This window comes from Pithys albifrons, chromosome 6 (assembly GCF_047495875.1).
Source record: "Pithys albifrons albifrons isolate INPA30051 chromosome 6, PitAlb_v1, whole genome shotgun sequence".
Lineage (NCBI taxonomy): Eukaryota > Metazoa > Chordata > Aves > Passeriformes > Thamnophilidae > Pithys > Pithys albifrons.
Window position 1 is genome coordinate 62,953,966 of NC_092463.1, and position 22,727 is coordinate 62,976,692.

Below are 22,727 nucleotides of genomic sequence, written 5' to 3' on the forward strand. Positions count from 1 at the left end.
GCTTTAGCTGAAACTATGGGTTATAAAAATAACTCATAATAACTGTTATGAGTCTTTATTCCAAGTCTTTATTCCAAGTGGAACCAATCATTCAAGAAGCAATGCTCAGCCTCATGCAAATTGTGCTGCAATCACAGGGAATCAATGGAATTACTTTCTTTGGCAGGTGGCTTTGAATAAGGTGGTGTGCATGGCATTAAAAATTAGGGATGGAGCCTAAAATCTAAAAGAAGCCATATTAATAGTTAGTTTCTTCTTCAAAAAGGCTTCTTGGGCTAAAAAAAGGTGGCTAAAAAAACAACTTTGTTTTTTTCTCTGCTGTACTAAAAACGGAATATTGTGTTTGGTCATGGAATAAATAATGCTCAAACGTGCAAAATAATTGAACCAGAGTTTGAATGGAATTCATATAAATTTTAAGACAGGGTTTCTTCAGTGGCAAGATGAAGAAAAGTTGTTTACTCTGAAAACTTCATAGGAAAACTTCATAAATGCAATGAAGTATTTGTGGAGCTTCACCAGAGGTCAGACTCCTGAGGTATGAGGATAAAGAAGTAAATTATTATTGCTTATTGGAAATCATCACAGCCAAAAAGATCATTACCATCTCAGGACCACAGAGCATGGAGGATTCAAAAATAGAAACATGTCTGTGCCTTGACGTGAGACTTATTCATCCTTAAGCTATTTAAGGCTGCAAAATATTTTTAAGACAGTATCTTAGGAACACAATGAGATGGAAATCCAGGGGATTTAGACTCACAGTGGCAACACAATAGGGTGGGTACCATTTCCTCCTCCAGACATTGTGTCTTTGCTCCAAACTGGATGGCAAAAAGCAAACTGTGATTTAGTAACAGCTCAAAAATGATCTCTAGAGCCACTTCCAGCAAAAATCTTTCCTACTGTCTGTATTTGCAAACTGGTGTAATGACTTTCCTCTTTAAGACCTTGGATTTGGGATTTTTTTTTCCTTGATCAAAGCAGGGCTGGGAAATGGTGTTTTGTGCTTAAGAGTTTTGGGGCAGAAGGAGGCCAGCAACAGGCTGAATGCACGTCAATACAGAATTCAGCTGTGTTTTTCCAAATAAAACAGTTGGTTTGCTGTCTTTCATTCAGCTCATAAGGTCCCCGTGAGCCCCACTGAAGCATGTTCAGGTATTCCTTGGGAACTTCCAGATCCCTATTTCTCTGTTTTATTTCCCCCCCTCTCCTCCAGTGAATCCTTATTAGCATAATCCTGCCTCAAATTTGCTAGGGGTAAACCCCAAACTTGTTTCTTCTTTCATCTCAAATACGAAAAAAAACCCCTTTCAGAAGTACCACAACTACAGTGCAAGTCTGTTTTTGGAAGGCATTATGTCTAACAAGGTCATATTTACTGTTTTGTTTTTAAGAACTGACAACCCCAAAGAGTTGGGATTTACCTACTTCTAGTGCTTACTTTCTCACAACAAAATTCCCACCTCCTGACTAAATTTCATGAGTTAGAGCATTAATACTTTTCTGGCTAGAGGAGGACCACTGGTGTGAAGCCTCATGCTTTGCATGAACAGTTCAATTAACAGAACAGTTAAATGGGAGAAGGAGAAAACATGGCAATTATCAAGTCAGGTTCTGAGCCCAGTTTTGGCTGTAAAGGTCCCTCAAGGCAGAGAAAATGTGGCATCCACAGTTTATCTTTCCTTCAGAGCTGAGCTCAGCAATGCACAGTCCAAGGAATCCCTGAGTTTCCTTCCTTTCCTTCTACAATTCCATTCTTAGTAATTAATACATTTTTCAATTTAAAAGAACAAAGCAATTAGCATTCTGCCTCATTATAAACCAATTTCAGATGTCTTAGTGAAAGCTCCTACAAGTTACACAGATTAAATGAGAAGAAAATTAAAGCTCTCAGGCTGAGCCATCACTTGATATTTTGTGTATGGTGCAGGCATAAAAACCAGCCAAAAATTCCTTCCGTGCTCTTGGAGACAGAAGGATTTCAGGTGGGAGTCACTTATCTCCAAGCACCTCAGATATACCTTTGTGAGGAAAATGTCTACACTCAGAGCACAGGGAGGGCTGGGAACAGAACCTGTCCCACAGGAGAAGCTCTTGCATATTCAAGATTATTTCAAAGAAGTGTTCAAGGAAGAAGGAAAAAAAAAAACTAAATAAACCAGATTTAGTATATATTTGCTTTTCTTAAAAAAATGATTCCATGAAAGAATTTTATAGATATCTAAGTAGTAATACAGATTTTTTTATATACAAAATTCCATTTCAAACAATTTACTGTACAAAAGAAAGTATAAGCAACTGTTACTATTTCATGATTTCAGCAAATAATGAAAAATTCTGCTACGTATGTGTTGAGGATATAGTTCTACCATTTACAGGAATGTCAGTATTAAGCTGGGAATACTTTCAGGTGAGTATTTACAGATTAAATCCCCCTTCAAGGACGTTCCCTAAGATTTCTCTTCAGAAAAGGTAGTTCAGGTTTGGTTTTCTTCTGCACCTTTTGGGCTACCAAGGAATGAGAGGAAGAAATGGTTTTCAGCAAAATGTGAGGACAGAATTCTGCTTGATTTATTCCCACTCACAGTCCTTTCACCACCAGGAGTAACACTTAGGTGTGAATAAATCAGGCAGGATTTGGCTCTCCAGTAACACACTCTCAGAAGTTACAAATTTTTTTAAAAATAGTGACATTCCTGCAAGTCAAAATACAACAGAAACAAGAGTTAACAAAATATAAGCCCTTTATTAATAAAAATCTTTGGTTGGATCAATATTTTAAATAAGCTTCAAGAATATTTGGTTAATACCATTTTCTTTCTTCCACATAATTTCTTTTCTGGTACCTTCTTTGGACAGACTACAGAAAAAAAATATCAAGTTTGTCACATACTTTAAAACAAATAAATATATCAAAAGCTAAATATGGCATTTTTTAAAAAGTTCTAGCATTAATCTTTAAATTAGCTAGGCAAAGAAAAAAGAAATGGAAAAAAAAAGAAATAACCAACTTCTCTTGAAAACAGTCTTTTGACATTTGGTTTTTTAACAAACCATACAGTAGTTAAACTTTAAAGAAATCTTTCCTTTTTTAATTTTTATATTTGTAATGCAAGTGCCATGGAGAAGACAAAGCAATAAAACAAATTAGGTTACTTGCACCAATTTTACTTGGAAATGCAGTATATTGGTTGACAAAGCAAAATAAAATGGATTATGCTTAAAAAGAGCTGTACTGATGGGATTTAACTAGGCCTAGCAAGGAAGGACTTTAGATTTATACTTTAAGGAAGTTCCTTGTACAAAAGATAGAGTATTTTAAGACAAAAGAAGAGTCCTGTAACCAGCTGAAGGTCTGGTCCTGTAGCCCCAGTGCAGGCAAAGCTTCCACTGAAGACACTAAGAGGGACACATTGGGGGTTTACTCTGGGAAATGTCACTCAACAGTAGAAAATCTCTGAGAGAAATTGGGGTGCAGAGTCCCTTCTCCTGCAGAGCACAGAGGGCGACAGGGAAAAACCTGGCCAAGACAATGGGAAAAAGGGAATTTCCTCAGCACTACAGTGGACTGAGCAGGGCAGTGGGAGCCACTGGAGCTCTGCATGTGCTCCTCAATCCAGGGCCCTTCCCAAAATGCTCTGGGATCATCCACCTGCTGGGAGCATCCCAAAATTATCATCCACCTGCTGGGAGCATCCCAAAATTGTGCTGCTGCTGCTGCTGCTGCCTGGCCACGAGGGAGGAGCTGCTGGGAGCCGTGCCTGGGGACACCAGGGTGGCTCTGGCCACATCAGTGGCACCAAAGGACTCTCCACTTCCCTCTTCTGGCCGTCCTGAAGGTGTTGGGCACACAGCAGGTTGCCACAAGTGCCACTGGTGGGACAGCAAAGCTCAGCAGGAGCTCTGCTTGGTTCAGACACAAAGCTAAAGATAAAATCAGTCACCCTGGGAGGTTTTACGTGACTTCTCTCCACTCTGCAGCTGATTTTGCATCGAGTTACCCCATGGACCTTCAAAGGTGGGTTTCCAAAAAAATTTTAAATTATTATTATTATTATTATTTAAAATTTACCTTTATTTCATTAGTTAATGAATAGGCTAAGGTCAAATTCTCAGAGAATATCTCTAGCAAGATGTACTAAATACCTGCATTTATTAATGCACACAAATGTTAAGTGTTGTTTAACCATGAAATATAAAAATTCCCTGCATTAAACTGCTTGTGCAAAAGAAAAGAAAAAATCCTTATCAGAAAGAGAATGTGGTCCTCCATGTTTGCAAGAAGGGCATTTCCCACAGAGATGGGAGCAAAATGGCAGCACATCCTCCAACATGCACCAGGTTGTCCATGACTCGAGTCCTGCCCCTGTGGAATGCCCCAAGATCCTCAGCTCCTTGCTCTTCTAGACATCCAGAGGATAGGAATGGCAGGATGACAAGCTCTCACTGTGGCTCCTGGAGAGTCTGGGGCTGTGATTGTTGCAGTTTTCACCTTTCCTCTTGTCCTGGTCTTTCCATGTCTCCAGCATGTGCAGCTTCCCTTGCTCTTCTCTCATGAAGACCTCCACCATGAGAACTTTCTCTTTGTGGATCTGCTGACTAATGTCCTTGGGAATGTCTGGGATAATCCAGTCAACAAAGTCACTCATAAACATGACCAAGTTCTGCAAAATGAAGTTGTGAGAAAATGTTAGCAAGGTCAAAGGAAAGGGTGGCTGTGGGGAAAAGGTTTTGGTGTACTCAGGGAGGAAGGATGAAGAACGGACAATATTTGAGTTGGGATCAACTGCAGGTCACAAGGCTGGTACTGAACCAAATTCACCTCAACTGCTTGTTCATGCTAGAAGTAAAAAAAACATCAGGCACAGAGCCCCATGATTTATCTACTAATACTGTCACAGCCACTCAGGAATCCAAAGAAATCCTGGCATTGATAAATTGCTCACGAGTTTTGCATCAGGAAGGCAGAAGCAAACACAAGATCACAATGGTGACAGCTGGTACAACACATTTCAATTAAATGTTTCTGATTTAAAACCCCCAATTCAAGGACAGGGAGGTCTTTCACAAAAAAAGACACATATTTTATCAAAAAAAAACCCAAATAAATTCTTGAAACAAGAGTTTCAGACCAGGTAAACTTAAAACACTTGTGTCACAATAACCAGCATCACTGCTGTGACTGAATAATATAATTTAAGGCCAAATTACAAGACATTGCCTTCTTTTTCAGATGCATCTGGGAAATGTTGGAAATTTCATTTCTTGGCGAGCTCTAAAAATGATTTTGGATAAAATTGATGCTGCTTCTGTGAAATTGCTGATGTCCCATGGGAGGAATTTGTGGGACTTAATTAGTATCAGCCTTGCGCTTTGCTGCTCTCTAAGGCCATTCAATTCTTCTGCATCAAACCAGTTCAGGGAATCCCAGGGGATGAATTTTTCCACTGAGGATACACCTATGCCTGGGTTGGTTATATGAAGAGGGGGATGAGGGTGGGCTCTGCTTTTCCATAAAACCATCATGAAAAATGGTATTTCTTTGGCCTAATAACTTATTTCCAAGTGTAACCTACCTGGAAAACAATCACAAAGGCTAATCTTGCTGCTAGGACAGCCCAGAAATCCTTTGAAATGTCATATTTGTTCTCAGACCAGGGTGGTTCTCGATAATCTTTGTATCTACAAAACAAGACTCAGTAAATCAGTGATGTTGTTCAGAAATTTTAGCACCAGAAGGAATTATATTGTCACACAGACAAAAAATAAATGGAGCTGCCTAAACAAAAGTTCACTATTACAGTGATGAACCTCTCAGAAACAAGACACAGCTGAAAGTCTCCCATAACCTTCAAGCTTTACTAAAATTAAAGGTCTTTCATCTTAATGCCCTCTGGTTAGTACAAATAATGCCAATTTTGCATGACAGAATAAACTACACAGCACAGATGATTTATTTTCTTTTAAGATTGCAAAACAGATGTTGTCTTTTTACCTAACTAATTTAGAAGACAAAAATACTGATCTCAGACCCATAGAACACATTACCCTGTATAACACAATTAGCAAAAGATCACAGCTAATCACTGCCATTTGGAGAGGAGAGAATTTTACCTTACAGAAAATCTATGTGTTGATCAACAATAATTTGTTAGAAACAGAAGCAGGAAAAATACATTAAATTTAAAGCCACAGGAACCTGTCAATATTTTGAAAGAATTAGGGCTCCATATTTTCAAGTGATTTAAAAATCCTTGAAATACCAAAGAACTGATGGAATGGGAAGAAGAAAGTGGCTGGGATTAGAAAACAAACTTGGCATTTTGGTTTTAGACCACAACACTAACGCTGCTGTTCAGTTAGTTCTGTGCTAAAACCTGTTTGCCAACCTCATTTATCCTGTTATCAGAGATTACCACAAGGAAACGAGGAGAAAGGAAAAGCAAGCAAAGGTAATACATATCAATTTTGATGGTTTGGGTTATGTTTTTTTCTTTCACCTTAGAGTGATTCTTCTGTTTAGCAGTCATTTCAGCCAATTAATTCCCCCTTAATTCCAAATTTTCCCCTGTAATTCCAAATTTTCCCCCTCCAGGCCAAAGTTTCCCCTTTAATTCTGGATTTTCCCCCTTCATTCCAAATTTTCCCCTTTAATTCTTAATTTCCCCCCTCAGTTCTGAATTTCCCTCCTTAATTCCACAGTTTCCCTCTCAATTCCAAATTTTCCCCTTTATAAATCCCACTGTTCAAATATATAATAAATACAAATATGAATGTGTTTTATATATTTATATTAAAATATAAATATTGTTTTCTATACAGAGAAAATAATATGATTATAAAGGCAAGGGGTTTTCCCCTGGTCAGCTTCTGTAACTTTTCACTATATGTGAAAATCATCTTTCTGTTTTATTGCCCTGGAATGTCTTTTTCCTCATTCTTCTGTTTGCATGGACAAAACCAGTGAATTTAACTAATATCCATTGCTAATCTCCATTTCCCCAAAGCAGCAGTAGTTCATATTCAGGTTTTGTGATTGCTTAAAATGTAAGCCAAGGTATTCAAGGCAATGGATATAAAAGTCTTCCAAGGTGCTAAAGAGGAGCTGAAAACACATGGGATGTAAAAATTTGGCACATTCTCCAAAACACTTAATATTAGTTATCATCCAAGAGAGTACCTGCAGATCTGAACCTCGTAGCCAAGGTCCAGGGGGTCGTTTGGAGCTGTTCCTGCTTGGAAATCGCTGACATTAAAAGAGGACAGTGTATGGTTGACGAAGCCATGCATGGTGCCATTCTCACTGTACATGTACAGGTACACGAGGCGTGGAATGAAGTCGGATGTGAATGAGATCACAAATGCCTAAGCCACAAGAGTAAAGAGTGAGCGCCGTGTCCAGGCAGTGCTTAATTAATAACACCCTCAATCAATCACCCAAACAACTCGTGCAACCCTGGGGGGGACTGCAGCCCACTGGGCCCTAAAATGGAGCTGTTTACTGCTTGCTCTTCTGTCTTAGTTCAGCAGGTGGAACCAGTTTATCACTGTGTGGGGGTGACCAAAGCTGTGTATTCTAAACCCTCTATCCCATTTCCCAGGAACTGTTAACAATGCACCATTTGCAGCAGCTGCCCAGGGCACACCTGACCCCTCAGGCTACAAGCTGGGTGTGAAAGAAGCCTGTGAGGCAGAAGCTGGGATAACTCCCCTCCAGAGAGTCATTGGCACCTTCACACCCACCTGAGAGGTCATGTCTGCTCGTGGGCCATCAACAATTCCAAAATCCCCCTGACTCAAAGAGTCAGATCACCCATTGTGGAACTCCCTGCCCTGGGGGAGGGACTGGGTGCGCCCACCTGGCCCTGAGAGGACAGAATCTTGGGGGTTTGGGGACTTGGGGAACCCCTCTCTGGATCCAGAGGAGGGCCAAAACCTCAACAGGAGGAGCCCACCACTCTCAACCAGACTGTGCCATCATCTGCACCAACAGGTTTTTCATCTCCTTTTACTCTGGACTCAGGGGAACCATGTGGGGCTCAGCACAGGGGCCAACAGAGCCCATTGTGTTTGTGCCCCAGAGGGTTGGGTTATACTTGTGGGTTTTGTGGGTTAAAACCAATCTCTCTTTGTGCCATTGCATTTATTGTAATATTTTTTAATTAAATTGTAACTCTGATTTATAATCTCTTTTGTGTTGGGTTTGTTTCTTCTGCTGGTTTACCTTTAAACCAGCACATCTTCCAAGCTGCAGCATATCAGATGGAGTAATTCTGCATCACCTGAGATGGCTGTGGGTGATGTGAGCACCACAGCACTGCTTCCCCTTGCCCCATCACAGCCTGTCCCTGCTGCATTGCATAAAGTCCAACTTTTTCTGTTCTGTGAACAACTGACAGTGAAATGACTCTTCAAACTCTCACTGCATTCCAAAAGGGCCATTGATTGTATGTGGGTTTTAACTCCATCAAGATAAAAGGATGACCCCAGTTTTATTTTTGTGGTGGCAAAAATTGCATTTCATTTGGTTATTTGAAATGGTTTTCTTTTTTTCTAGAAAATATTATACAGAAAATGCACAAGAGCCAATTTGGCTGAGTTCTCCATAACTTTAGCCTTCCTCATTTATCATTATTATGAAATTACATAAATCTCATGTACATGTGGAACAAACACAGTACAAAATGTTTTATTTATTTTATGGTAAAGAGGAATAGTACATTGATCAAAGAGGAAAAAATAACACTGGAAAATGACAAAGAGAGACTACATGGAAGAAAAGAGAAAGACACAGAGAAATTTTTTCCAAAGAAGAGGAGAAATATAAAGAAAAATGAAGGCATCATACCAAATAACCAAAAGAATGGGCTTGCCATAGCACAACAGACCCCTGGGGGAAAACAAAACTGAAGGGATTTCTTGTCTGGATAATGCAAAAAATCCCTGGATATGTGGCCACAAGCCCGACACAGACCCTGGTTTGGTTTTCATGTTTCCCCATTGGGGGTGCAAGGAGAGTGATCATTGTGGATGTCTATTCCAACAGAATAGCAGATAAGCATATACATTAATATATTAAGGTGTGCTAAATTTTCCTAAGGGCTGGGATTTATACTTTGATGTTGTGGTGTGATGGCCCCTGATAAGGCCTGATGGGCTGAGGAATTCACCTCAGCCTCTGGAGGACAAAGGCTTTCAAACTGATAAGAGTACCAGAGGGTGGAGTGTTGTTTAAGGAATGACATGCCTCCCCTTTGCGATATCTTCTATGACTGCTCAAAGGAGCCACCTCCCCTCAGGCATCTGCTTCACCATCACCCCCTCCCAATACATTGACTATTGGTCACAAAACCACATGAAGAAAAAAAAAGGTATAAAAAGTGTTTGGAGTTTAAACTCCAGCAGAGAGGAGTGGGAGAGGAAAAAATGCCAGCCTCTGTGAGGGTTAACTGCTGCAACTTGTCCTGCCTTCTCCTCCTCCTGAAACAATGTAAGAGGATGAGACCATGTGCTTTCTATTTTTTTCTAACTTGATTTTCTTAAATTCACTTTCTTCCTTTCTTACTTTGATTCTTACTTTAACTTGCTTCATACTTTGCTACTTTATATTGGTTATTGCTTTTTGCTATTCTTACTTTATAAGACCATCTCTGTTTTGCAACTACAGTAACTTGCTTTACTTTCAAGGTGCAGTTTATTTTTTCAACATGTGTTTTTTCAATATAAGAAGCAGCTCTGCTCTTCCCTTTTGTGTCACTGAGAGAGTGGTGTGCAAGATATTTCATTGTCCTATGTTATTGATAGAGTGTCTGGATAAATGCTTTAGGTGGCTGTGTTTTAGTTAGTAGTTCTTTGTTGCTGGTTTCTGTCTGTTATGAAAATGACATACATTGCTGTATTGTAACTTGAGTTCAGTGTGTTTGTCTCTGTAGAATGTGTTTGTGCTGGTTTCTTTTGGGGTCTTTTATTAACAATTAAATACAATCTTGCAGCTGAACGTTATCACCGGCAAAGCAGAACCCACAATAACTGTCACATATTTGTATTAATAAATGTTATTTCGGGAGCTGCTGTGAGAAAAGTTCTTTTTTGGCTTAAGTGTGGCTTCATATTAGAAGTCAGAAAACCTTCTAACCTGCGGGCTGTCAGTTAAAAGACAGACAGTGTTGGGGAACATAAGGCTCTGATTGTCTAGAAGCGCTTCTTGCTAATAATTTTCTCCCTGGCTTAAGTGTGGTCCACATATCAGGGGTTAGAAAACCTTCCAGCCTGTGTTCTGTCCCAGTTTGGCAGTCAGTGCTGAGTTCATAAGGCTCTAATTGTTCTGGAGGCGCTTATTGCTAATTTTTCTCCCTGGCTGAAGTGTAGCTTCATATCAGAGGTCAGAACCCCTTCCAACTTGAGGGCTGTCCGGTAGTTGGCAGACAGTGTTGGGGTACCTAAAGATCTGATTGTCTGGGAGTGCTTATAGCTAATAACCTTTAATTCATAGAATCACAGAATCATAGAATCGATTGGGTTGGAAAAGACCTCCAAGATCATCGAGTCCAACCCTTGGTCCAACTCCAGTCCCTTTACCAGATCATGGCACTCAGTGCCACGTCCAATCTGCATTTAAAAACCTCCAGGGATGGTGAATCCATCCCCTCTCTGGGCAGCCCATTCCAATGCCTGAGCACTCTCTCTGGAAAGAATTCTTTTCTGTTATCCAACTTAAATTTCCCCTGGCAGAGCTTGAGCTGTGCCCCCTTGTCCTATTGCTGAGTGCCTGGGAGAAGAGACCAACCCCCACCTGGCCAGAACTTCCCTTCAGGGAGTTCCAGTCAGTGCTGAGGTCACCTCTGAGCCTCCTCTTCTCCAGGCTGAACACCCCCAGCTCCCTCAGCCTCTCCCCACAGCACTTGTGCTCCAGTCCCTTCTCCAGCCTTGTTGCTCTTCTCTGGCCCCGCTCCAGCCCCTCAATATCCTTTCTGAACTGAGGGGCCCAGAACTGAACACAACACTCAAGGTGTGGCCTCCCCAACACAGAGTCCAGGGGAAGGGTCACTGCCCTGGGCCTGCTGGCCACACTGGTTTTGATCCAGGCCAGGATCCCATTGGCCTTCTTGGCCACCTGGGCACACTGTTGGCTCCTGTTGAGCTTCCCGTCCCTCAGTCCCCCCAGGTCCCTCTGCCTGGCTGCTCTCCAGCCACTCTGTGCCCAGCCTGGAGCGCTGCAGGGATTGGTGTGGCCAAAGGGCAGGACCTGCACTTGGCCTTGTTGAACTTCATCCCATTGGACTCAGCCCATCTCTCCAGTCTCTCCAGATCCCTCTGCAGAGCCCTCCTGCCTTCCAGCAGGTCGACACTCCCTCCCAACTTGGTGTCATCAGCAAATTTTCTGCTGATGGACTCAATCCCCTCATCTGAATCATCAGTAAAGATGTTAAACAGGACTGGACCCAACACAGACCCCTGGGGAACACCACTGGTGACTGGCCGCCAGTTAATACAGTTAAGACTAGAAATCTTTGTATTTCTGTCTCCCTTCTCCCTTTCATGTGACAAATGTTGAAATCAAAGTGTTTTCAGGATTTTCTGAGTGGGAGCAATGCAGATCAAGGGCTGATTTTCCATGGACGGACACTGTGCTCTGAGAAGCTGAACTGATTCTCACTCGCTTGACTACCAGACCCAAAATAGCACTGAAATTAAAAAGTACATCATCTTAGTGAAAGTATTTCAAAAGAGCAAAAGTAAGCAGCTGTGGTAATAATTGTTTGAAGGGCAAAACTGCTTTATGAAAACATTCTGGAAAGAAAAAGCTGCAATGACTAGTTGCTATTTTATATTACTGCTACTACTCTCACAACTTTAAAAGAAACACTGCAACTGATTCTCTAGTAGTTCCAAAAATTTCTAAATCATATACTTCCACTTGATTTAAGGGATTTATGCTGAAATAAAACTAATGGAGCAGAATGGAAAAGCCAGCTTGTTGAATTCAGATATTGTTCATGCTGATTTACTTACGTTTATAATGACAGCAAGCTTTCCAATACCTCTAAGGATATTATACCAGATTCCTAAGGAAGGAGACAAGCATGTAAGTTCTGTTTTAGTCCTTAGAATTACATAAATTACATTTTCAGTTAACAGTGCTATAACTAGAGTTAGATTTTAAATTTAAAATGTACAAATTATAAGATATAATTTAATGATATGTAAGCAAAGGGAGCCCAACTCTGTATTCTAAAAGGGTTTTTTGAGGTTTTAAGCTAAAAGCTTCTTTGAGGAAGAGGAAAGCAAGTGTGAGAGAAAGGAATGCTGGCACAGGTGGAAAAGAAAAACACAATGAAATTTCATTTAAAATTTTCCAATTTTTGAGGAGAGTAAGAAGGATACGGATAGGGAGCTGCAACCTCCACACACATGATGCAGTATATACTGGTCTGTCAGCTTTAAGGATCTACTTGAATCTGTTTCTATACCTCCTCATCACTGCTGATCCTACAGCAGTTTTGTGAAAGTAATGCTCCAATGGAGCCACTTGATGGGATTTTTTTCCATTTGCATCTGGAAACCACCCAGGGACAGATTTCCTTATCATGGGCTCTGTGCATACATAATGTAAACGCCACAGTGGCTCAGGTTCAGCCCCTCTGGATTCAGTCTGAGGGTGTGGAATGAAGTCCCCCAGCTCTGCCCCTTTCCCATCTCCAGGCTCCATCCCTCATGGAACGGCTTCTCTGAAGATATTACAGGGACAGAACTCTGTGGTTTGTGCCTAAGGCAGTGGGAGCCTGTTCCTCTTCTGATTCTGATGATCTCTGCACTAAAAACCTTGTCTGGTTTGACTAACCTTAGGATGCTCTAAAAGAAGTGAGGTTCTTCCACCCACAAGACTGTGATTGAATTGCAATGAATTGCAAATTAACACCTTCTGAAAATCAAAATCCCACCACAACCACAAAACAAACCCCACCCTTCCAACCATCTCCACCAGCAATCTCAGTCAGCAGCATCAAATCAGGCGGCCACAAAAAACCACCCTCAAAGCAAAGTTATGGCAAAGGCCAGGACACAACAAAGGCCAGGACTTGATGTTCCTCAAGTCCAGGGTGATCCTAAGGCAAGGGATGAGCCCCAAGACAAACTGTCTGCACAACAGGAGAATGAACACTGAGTTTAGTGACAGAGCATAAACTCTGCTCTTGCTGGCTGGCTCTGTAATAAGGACAATTATTTTTTCAATATATTTTCATTTTAATGACCTTTTTAGTCATAAGTGACCAACATCCTCATACACCCACAGAGCACAGTTCCAGCTACAGTCACTGCAGCTTTCACCCTTTCAATGTTCTTGCTGAGTAGGGACAAAGGGATACATTTACCCATAGCCTTTGGAGTCTCCTCTCATTCCCAAGGGTATTTCTGAGGCCAGCCCTGAGTTATTAAAAGCAGAAATTTTTGCTTCTGCAAGAAAACTGCGTTGCCAGGAAGGACTGTTGTAGTGCAGAACCGTGTGAGGTATTTTGCTACTGCATTGATCATTCTGATTTAAAAAGTGATAATGTTTACTTAATAAAATATTAATCTGAATTTAAAACACTGGTGTTCCTATTTTAAAAGCAAAGCCTTGATAAATTACAGCAGTTCACAGTTCAGCCACAGCCTAATGTTTTGAATTTTCCTATAAATATCCTCCTGTTATTGCAACTAACTCAGCACAATAACATCCTGCCATCAATCCAGGAATAAACAAACAGGGCTACAATAGCAATATGCACTTACCTATATCCTTGGCTCTCACTGCTACTGGTCTCCTCAGCTCAGTAACAAACTTCTTGGCATCCAGGCGGATTTCAATGATGTTGTTCAATAAAGCAAACAAAGGTGCCAGCGGGAAGGATGCAACAAACAAAGTGACAAACCCAAACTGGATAACTGGAAAGAAAAACAGACCCTTTCAGTGGCTGTGGCCAGTATTTACCAAATGCCAGTGCTTCATCTTCTTCCTCTGTTGCTTCCAAATGCTGCTTTCAGTAACTGCATTTTTTCTTATTTTTAGGAACTGACAGCATGACCTTGTAGTTTGTAGCATTGAATTTCCATCTGTTTCAAGTACTCTGAACATCAAGGTCAGTGAGTATTCTAATTTGTCTCATTCAATGTAATACTTTTATTTTTTTATAATGAGATGTGACCTGCTGAGTACAACCTGGCTTAGAGATACATATCTCTCTTGGAAGACGTAGTCCAGATTTCAGAAAGAAAGAAAGAATGTGGTGTGGAAATTATCAAATCTTAATCATTTCCAGTGTAGGGTGCAACTTGATGATAAAATATGCCTCACAATCTCAAGCATATGCCACTTAATCATTTGCATTTGAAACTTGATGGTGACATGTCACATGGCTTGAAAGAAAATATCTAAAATAAAGTGCTTGTGAACAGCAGAGAGCACAGTTCAGCCCCCAGGCAGCCAGAGTTGGCTGAAACCTGCTACAGTCCAAGACTGTACACATTAATAATTAAGTTATCCTCATATCCACTGCCCACTGAATCTACAGTTGAAAAAGCTCAGCTCTCCATCCCAATTAATCAGAATAATTATGGCTTGAAGTGCCTTCTTTCCACCTCACTCACTCATTTCCATGTACTCAGGGGTAAGGCCAGCAAAAGGCTCCAGGTTATAGTCCACTTCATAACGTTGTTTTTTTTTCATGTGCTCTTCATGGTCTAAGGAACGCCGACGCTTTAATTTCAAGTATCGGAATAATTTCTTCATTTTCCTGAGGGGAATGGAAGTGATAAAGTCAGCATTCCATTCTGGACTCATTTCTCAGCTATTTTACATTAACAGACACAATAAGCCCTGCACCTTTTGTCATAGAAACTGTGCAAGAGCCACAATGAAAGTACATTTGGTATATATATTAGGTATGTATTATAAAAGTATATATCAAAGGGATTAGGTGTTAAATATGGTTATAATTGAATCACTTGGTCACCATTACACCTCTTGTTAACCAGTAGGATAGAAATAAATTGCCCAGCACTTTCCAAAATGCAGTTATGTGAGAATGCAGCCATTCCCAGTCATGGAATCATGGAATCCCAGAATGGCTTGAGTTGGAAGGGACCATAAAGATCATCTTGTTCCAACCCCCTGCCATGGGCAGGGACACCTTCCACTAGACCAGGTTGCTGGTCATCCAGCTTGGCCCTGGAGCCTCCTCAGCTCCTCCTGCTGCAAATACTTTGCACATAGTCCATGAACTACATTCACATCTGGGGCAGGGGATACACAGTGGGTTGCATGGAAAAACACCCCTTTAAAAAACCACAGGGAACAAAAGTTGCTACTTACGGGATGCCAATCTCAAATAAATTGTTCTGAATCAGCTGCTTGCCCAACATGATAATACTGAGCTGGATACACAACTCCATCAGGCAACCCCCTGGAGCACACTAGGGTGGGTGACACAGGAGAGGTCAGTCAGAACAGCTGCTGCACCCCTGGGGCAGGGGCACAGGGTGCTCCCACCCAAAGGGAATCACACACAGGATGGGAATGGAATTACCTCTTCCATCCGGAAAGAATGGAAAATGTAGACGTAGTCACCTGGACGTCCAACAAACCTGGGGCACAATGCTCAGAGTTACGAATGTCAAGTGTATTTTGTACTTCCAATATTTGATTCCTGATGCAATTTCTGCCATACTCTATGCCTTGGAGAAGGACTAAGAAGGGCTCCACCAAGCTGAAACCCCAAACAGCCCTTGGTGTTTCTCACCTGCCTTTGAAGAAGGCGACGTAGAAAATTGGGGTGTAGGCGTTGACAAACTTCAGCAGGAAAGCCTTGAAAATCAGCCTCTCTTCGAAGTTCTTGTCAGTTTTTGGCACCTCTGGAACCCATGTGACATGGATAAGAATCATTAAGGAATTATCCTACCTGGAATATTCCAAGACCTTATGAATGTGGAGTTTGGAAAGCATCAGTCATCTTTTAAACAAAGAGGTTTATATGTGTAGTATTATATATATATATATATATATATATATATATATATATATATATATATATATATATATATTTATCTATATATATTTATCTCTCTATATGAAAGGAATATGGTCTCATTGAGGTCAGTGGTCAATCTGCTGAGGATCCCACCATCCAGACACATTACAACAATAATTCCAATTCCATTCCACATCTGGCTGACCTTCATGACAATCATTTGCAGATGGACCAAAACTTACCTGAAGAGATTTCTGAACCCTTTTTCTACTGATGCTTTTGGGAAATGATTCAAAAACTATTTTTAGCACTTAGTTCTGCATTTTTGGACATATCTCGAGTGAATTAAAAAATGGCAGGAAACAGAAGGAGTAATTGTGGGATAGGGGAATTTCTGCTGTATCACCCACAGATGGATTAGTGATTAGCATTATCACTGCTGAAAAGAGAACCTTTAAAAACAAATATTTCAAAGCAGTTGGTTAGAATTTTAGGCACACATTCGAATTCCCGGGATTTGCTCATGCCTTTGAAGTCAATCTTGGGTCCTCCTGATTTAGACCCGTTCTAGCAAGTCCCAGTCATGGGTTCAAACCCACTCAAGTCTGTCTTGGGTCCTCCCAACTTCGACCCATCCCAGCAATTCCCAGTCACAGGTTCAAACCCACCAAAGTCAATCTTGGGTACTCCTAATTTAGACCCGTTCTAGCAAGTCCTGGTTGCAGGTTTAAACCCACCGATCTGCGTCAGCCACCGGGCGATGCAGCCGTAGACCTCGTCCAGGATGATGATGACCACCAGGTTGATGATGACAGCAGTGGCAGTGACGGTGACGCGGACACTGGACCTCCCCGAGGGCGTGGAGCTGATGGCCAAGGCGGCGGCCGTGGAGATCCTGTAGATGATGACTCCGAACACAATGGCGAAGGTCAGCCCAACCTGCAGGGAAGAACAGCCCCACCTGGGGTGAGACCCAACTAAAAACCTCAGCCATGGCACCTCTGGGCCACACCATCCTGCATGAAGGTCCCTCTGAAGAGCTGTGGGAAAAGATTCTCTGTGATGAGGAACTTGAAAATCACATGGAAAAAATGATATGATGATGCCTCAGTCACACACAAAAGGCTTTTTGTTAAAGGCACCTCTATGTGAACTAATTGCTTAGTAGTATTAAAAAAAAGTATGTGTTACTAATAGTTTAATACTGAATGCTAAATAGCAAATATAAATATAAATTATAAATATAAATACTAACACTAACTAATACCAACACTAACAGCATCTTGCTTACTACTATTAAAAAAGTTACACATTACTGTTAGCTGAATACTGAACACTAAATACTAAAATATTATCTAGTACTAATTATAACTACTAATTTAAAAGTATTAATGGGCTTGTTTTCCATCCTGGCACCAACAGCACCTTGCTTAGCAGTGGTAAAAATTTTATATATTACTAATAACTAAACACTAAATACCAAAATACTATGTATTACTAATTAATATAAATATTGATATTAAAAGTATTAGTGGTTTGCTTTCAGCCCTGACACCAACAGCACATACACATGGTATTTCCTCCATTATATATAAAAAAGTCATGCCTGAAACAAATAAAAGGATTTCAGCTTAACTCGAACACAAGCCTTGAAATCCCTTACTCAGGCTTGTTCTGTTGTCATAATCACAGACTGAAATTAAATCTGATTAAACCAACCCACTTCCTGGCTAAGTAAAATCTTACTCAATTTCTCATTGTTTAAATAGCAGAATAATTTTAAAATGTGGGTCTTAACAGCTGAGAACATTTGGATTTGTGGCATTTCCACTCTCTGAAAACACAAACATTAAAAAAACAACCCCAAACCAAAATCCCTATCCCCAAAAAACCCCAAATGAATTCAATTAGTCTGGAGAATTCTACTTTTGGAAAGGGCTTAAGCTTTTTTTTTATCTGCCTGCCAATCTGTTCCAAATCTTGATTTATTATTATTTCTGTCAACATTTGTTTTAAATGCTGATGCTTTATCAGCAAATGGAAGAAGGCTGTTCTCATAATTATTTTACCTTTTCCTTGAATTAAGTGCTCTTTTTGCAATTCTCTTGGATGGTATAAATCCAAATTTGATTGATCTATTAAAAATCCTGCAATCATGACTGCAATTGGCAACATCATTTCTTTCAAAGAGTTTGGTTATAAAAATGAGCAATTTCTGAGAGGGCTCTTTGTACTTTTTATGCTTTTTCCTATCAATGATGGTGGGAATTTCTATTCCTGTGCTTCTATCCTAATTTAGGATTCTTATTTCCTTACCAGAAAGAGACAGCAGAAATTCAAGCTCTTGAACTGATTTTAGATTATAAAACAATAAAATCCTTGAATTTTTTTCCCTGGGAAAAAGTCACCATGAACAACATCCATCTGCCAAAGTTTCACTGATGTTTCCATCACTTCTCTTCTATACACAGACTCAGTAACAAAAATTTCAGGTGATGCTTACCATGAAGATGATGCCAACAAAATTGGTTAAATAGGCTGGAAAACGGTCCTTCCATGTCAGCTTTTCTTTATCTGTCTAAAATTTTTTTGGGGGGGGAGAAAAAAAAAAAGCACATTTAATCAAGAAAGAGCACGTGATTTTTGCACGTGGGACATAAACAGAGAGGGGGAAGAAAAGGCTGCAAACCACAACCCGGCAGGAGATGCAGACAAGGCGTTTACAGCTACAGTTCCACACAGGCAAATTGTTTACTCCATCTCCAGGTTCAAACTGGTCAAGGGCTTGCACTGGGAGTATAAATAAACCAGATTTTTCTGTATACATTTGGAAGGAAACATGCAAATAGGCTGTCAGAAACCATGAAGGAAGGTCTCTTTTACTCTTAAATATTTTCTTTTGCTTTCCCTAGAAAAATTCTTCTCCTCCTTTTGCCTCTCCCAAGTTAATGTTTGCAGCTTCGTATAACTGGCTCACTTGAAATATAGATTTAAGTATGGTATGGAGTAACTCCAAGGTGAATGCAGAGTTGACAGGGAAGATCTTGTTTTGGTGTGGGGTAAGACTTTAAATTCCTTGGACATGAGTGATTTTCAGCTATCCCCTTGGTACTCATTGGATCACACCAACAGGAGATAAGAAGCCCATGGCAGGAGGGTTGGAATGAGATGGTGTTAAAGGTCCCTTCCAACCCAAACCATTCTGAGATTCTGTGTAGAATAAATATTTATAGAATCCCCTGAGTCCAGACAACCATCCACTGCCTGAATTTGGCCATGAAAAATTCACCTAGAGCCCTTCCCAGACTTTGATGCCTGGAATTGTTTTGAAACACCGGAAAATAAACAGCAAAAGGAACATCACACAGAACATGATGCACACAATTGTAATGAATATTTTGCTCAAATTCTGGTTTTATGACATGCATGTTGTCTCAGGGAAGTGCAAGCAGCTCTCTCAACACATGGCCCATGCTCCACTGCAAAACAAAGTCAGTCCAGGATGGGATATCTAAGATTAGCCATGCAGTGCCAATCCCAGGGCATGGAAAAGTGTCCCAAAAAGTGCTGAAGGAACAAGGGGAGGAAGGGGAAGAAACTCAGAACTGAATGTGAATATTAAACAAAGATTCAACAGCCAAAAAACAAATTGATTTGTGTCTTCCATAATTACTCATAATTTGAGTTTCTTCATAAGTTTGAATAAAAAGAACCAATTTCACCCCAGCCATGACTGTCTTAACTCTTTGTCTCCATTTGTTTGCTGTCTCTTCTGGAAAATATCGGTGCTTCTGATGGCAGTCAAAGGAAACAAGAGAGGGTCGGGCAAAATCACATTACACAGCACTGCTCAATTCATTGCACACTCTCTCCTGACTCAGCTGACACAGCACTTGAGCACAAGGATATTCCCTTTTGAATATGGGATTGTGCTCTTCTTTTGTGAAGCCTAAAGAACATCCAAAACTTTTTTCCTTCCTTTTTTTTTTTTTTCCCCTTTTTTGATGGGACTTCTCTTGGAAAAAAATATTAAGCAATTTTGGTGTAGCTTTAGATATTTTGTCCTTTGATAAGATTTCCAAGTTGTCTTACAACTGTTGAATTTGAACTTTAACACACTAGATCCCAACCAAAGATAACTACCAAGTCTTTCAGGAAAAAACCCTCATTTTCTCATGTTTCCCAAATTAGTAACATCCAAATTGAACACAGACAAAAAGTTTATAAATAGTCTGGTTAAAAAACCCCAAACAACAAAATCCCCAAAACCACCAAAAAACCCCCCTCTTAATTGCTCAACTTTCATACTCCAATAACAAAGAACTACCATTCATTAATGGTCCAATTTGTCCTTCCACATTTAAAACCTGAAATCTTAACATACTCAAAAGTACAACAGGTTACAGGTTTTTAGCAGAATACAGCAAAGTCTGAATTCAAAATCATTTGCCCAGCCTAAAAGAGTGCAGCAACCCAAATTCTTTCCCTTCTGCAAGGGATTTGATTTGCTGCAATGAAGGGGTTGCATAAGGCACTGAACCACTTACAGCATCCTATAGATTATTGTGAGCAGCAATGTAGCCTCTTTTAGGAGGTGCCCAATGGTACATAAGTATAAATTTAGTTTAACACCACTCCAATCTACATATGCTGCCCCTAAAGAGCATGTTATGTAAATGTTGTTGTCCCAGTTGGTATTTTCATAGGTTTGTCATAAAACCCCAGTTTAGGGAATGACTCCACTGGCAACAGATACAAAAAAAAGAAATTTTGCCAACAGGTCTGGCTTATGCTGGAGTTTTATCTTCCCTGTTTGAAACCACAGCATACAAATGGCTAAATTCTTGCAGTTAAGGAGGAGTAGCTCCTGGTAGGGTGGAAAGCAGCATGTGGAGGAGAAAAGGAGCTTTTTCCAATCAGTCTGCTGATAACAGGGAAAGAATTACAGCCTCCAGTGAAAGGGCAGGGAAGCTGCTCGTGGGCACTGACCATGCCCAGGATGAGTGGCAGCACCTTCCTCACAGCAGTGGAAGAGCAAGTTAAAAGCACAAGTGAGCACTTCAATGTTCAGCAGAATAAAACAGAAGTTGTGTTTTTAAAAGGCAGAAAGTGATTATCCAAGCTGGAATTCGGCAAGGAAAGGGCTGTTAATTCTGTTAATTCATGCTTTTATTTGCAAAGAAACTCTCTGAGAGGCTTGGGGCACTTTTGCTGCCCAGAATAAGATGGTTTGTTGGCGTTGTCTCAAACCTGGTTTACTAATGTAACAGAAGCACCTTCTTGATGGGGCTCAGTTAAATTCCCTAAGCCACACTCCTGAATCTAATTATTAAAGGTATTTCTAGACTTAATCAGGTCTTGTGCCCTGGCACACACCATGTATTCTAGGACTGAAGACACCTGGAATTTAAACAAAATTTAGCAGCAGTTCTATTTTTTCCCTCTTTCTTAGTCTTGGGTCAGTGGCTCTAATGACCTTCTTTTTAAGTCTTTTATGATTGAAACAAATGAATATTTTTACCATACCTCTTTCTGTTTGTGTTCTTTCCTCAGGGATTTTTCTAAAACTTTGGCTTCGTATTCTGCTCTTGGATGATCCTGTGAAAGAAGTCACATTTAATAACAAACAAATTACTAATTTCCTGTATCAGGTACAGATGGACTATTTGCAGGTCGACTTCCTGATAATTAATTTCTGAGTTTTCTAATTGAATACTAATTTGGTTGATATGTCATTCATGTCAACTGAGCAGCTGACTGTAAATAAAGAAATATTAAATTCCATATCATCCACAGTTCTACAGCAGCAACTCCAGAATGATCTGGACACCCATGTGCAATGTTACATAGATTAAATTTAATACGAGACATGCAGCCCAACCTGCAGACAGCAAAGCTCATACCAGGTGACATGATGCTTGGATTTAATTACCTATATTTTTGATAAAAAATAAATACCATTAACTTTAATTTCAATGACCCTCAGCTCATGAGGGAAACAATTTTCTGCTGTAAGTTTGCAAAATATTTGGCTTTGGGATCCCAGAAAATTGTCAAGGTAGGGGGGTGTTCCCCTAATTCTGTCTTGGACAGCACCCACAGATTCTCCATGTGCATTGAAGGAAAAGGTGTAGGAAACACTTGGAAGTAAGAGACAGCCAAAAGATTCAGAAAGATTTGTGGATTGAGAATTCACGATAATTATGCATTCATAGAAGAGGCAGAATTCAAAATTATGCATTGGATGAGAAATGGAACAGAGCTGAAAAAAGTCTGAACAAGTGGAGAGGGGGAGGATGTAAAGGCAAAGCAACCAGTGGGAGATCTAAAGAAAATCTGATGCTCAAAAAAGGAGAAATGGAGATCAAAAGATGGCATTCATCAGTAGGCATGGAATAAAAAAGGTAGGAGCAATTAAAAAAATGTTTTCCAAACCTTGACTGCCTCCTTCAGGAAACCAGAAAAACCCCACGAAAAACAAGAAAAAAAAACACAAATAAGCAAAAACTTGATTACTGAACTGTTGCAGATCATACTGGACTTATACTTTTAAAACTACATAAAACATAGGTACAGTGGATGGCCAAAATCAGTCTACTCGGGTTCTACATTTCTTAACATCACTGTAAGTATTGTATGAACACCTACACACCAGAAGATCATAGAATCATAGAATTAACCAGGTTGGAAAAGACCTCTGAGATCATCAAGTCCAAC

At 40.2% G+C, this 22,727-nt stretch overlaps 1 protein-coding gene across 2 annotated transcripts in view; it reads right to left on the reverse strand.

Annotated features, from left to right (window-relative positions):
- Positions 1-2,161: 2,161 nt before the first annotated feature.
- Positions 2,162-22,727, reverse strand: part of ANO1 (anoctamin 1) — an 83,254-nt gene continuing 62,688 nt past the window's right edge. The window contains exons 14-27 of one of the 2 annotated variants that reach the window (XM_071559251.1): positions 22,446-22,457; positions 21,537-21,608; positions 19,724-19,801; positions 18,514-18,588; positions 16,748-16,949; positions 15,783-15,894; positions 15,570-15,627; positions 15,356-15,456; positions 14,632-14,777; positions 13,777-13,929; positions 12,016-12,068; positions 7,184-7,368; positions 5,580-5,685; positions 2,162-4,667 (exon numbers count right to left, since the gene is read on the reverse strand). In XM_071559251.1, coding sequence (XP_071415352.1) covers positions 4,407-4,667; positions 5,580-5,685; positions 7,184-7,368; positions 12,016-12,068; positions 13,777-13,929; positions 14,632-14,777; positions 15,356-15,456; positions 15,570-15,627; positions 15,783-15,894; positions 16,748-16,949; positions 18,514-18,588; positions 19,724-19,801; positions 21,537-21,608; positions 22,446-22,457 — 1,614 coding nt within the window. In that variant the 3' untranslated portion in view covers positions 2,162-4,406. The remainder of the gene's footprint in view (positions 4,668-5,579; positions 5,686-7,183; positions 7,369-12,015; positions 12,069-13,776; positions 13,930-14,631; positions 14,778-15,355; positions 15,457-15,569; positions 15,628-15,782; positions 15,895-16,747; positions 16,950-18,513; positions 18,589-19,723; positions 19,802-21,536; positions 21,609-22,445; positions 22,458-22,727) is intronic. The other variant, XM_071559250.1, reaches the window with a different exon arrangement.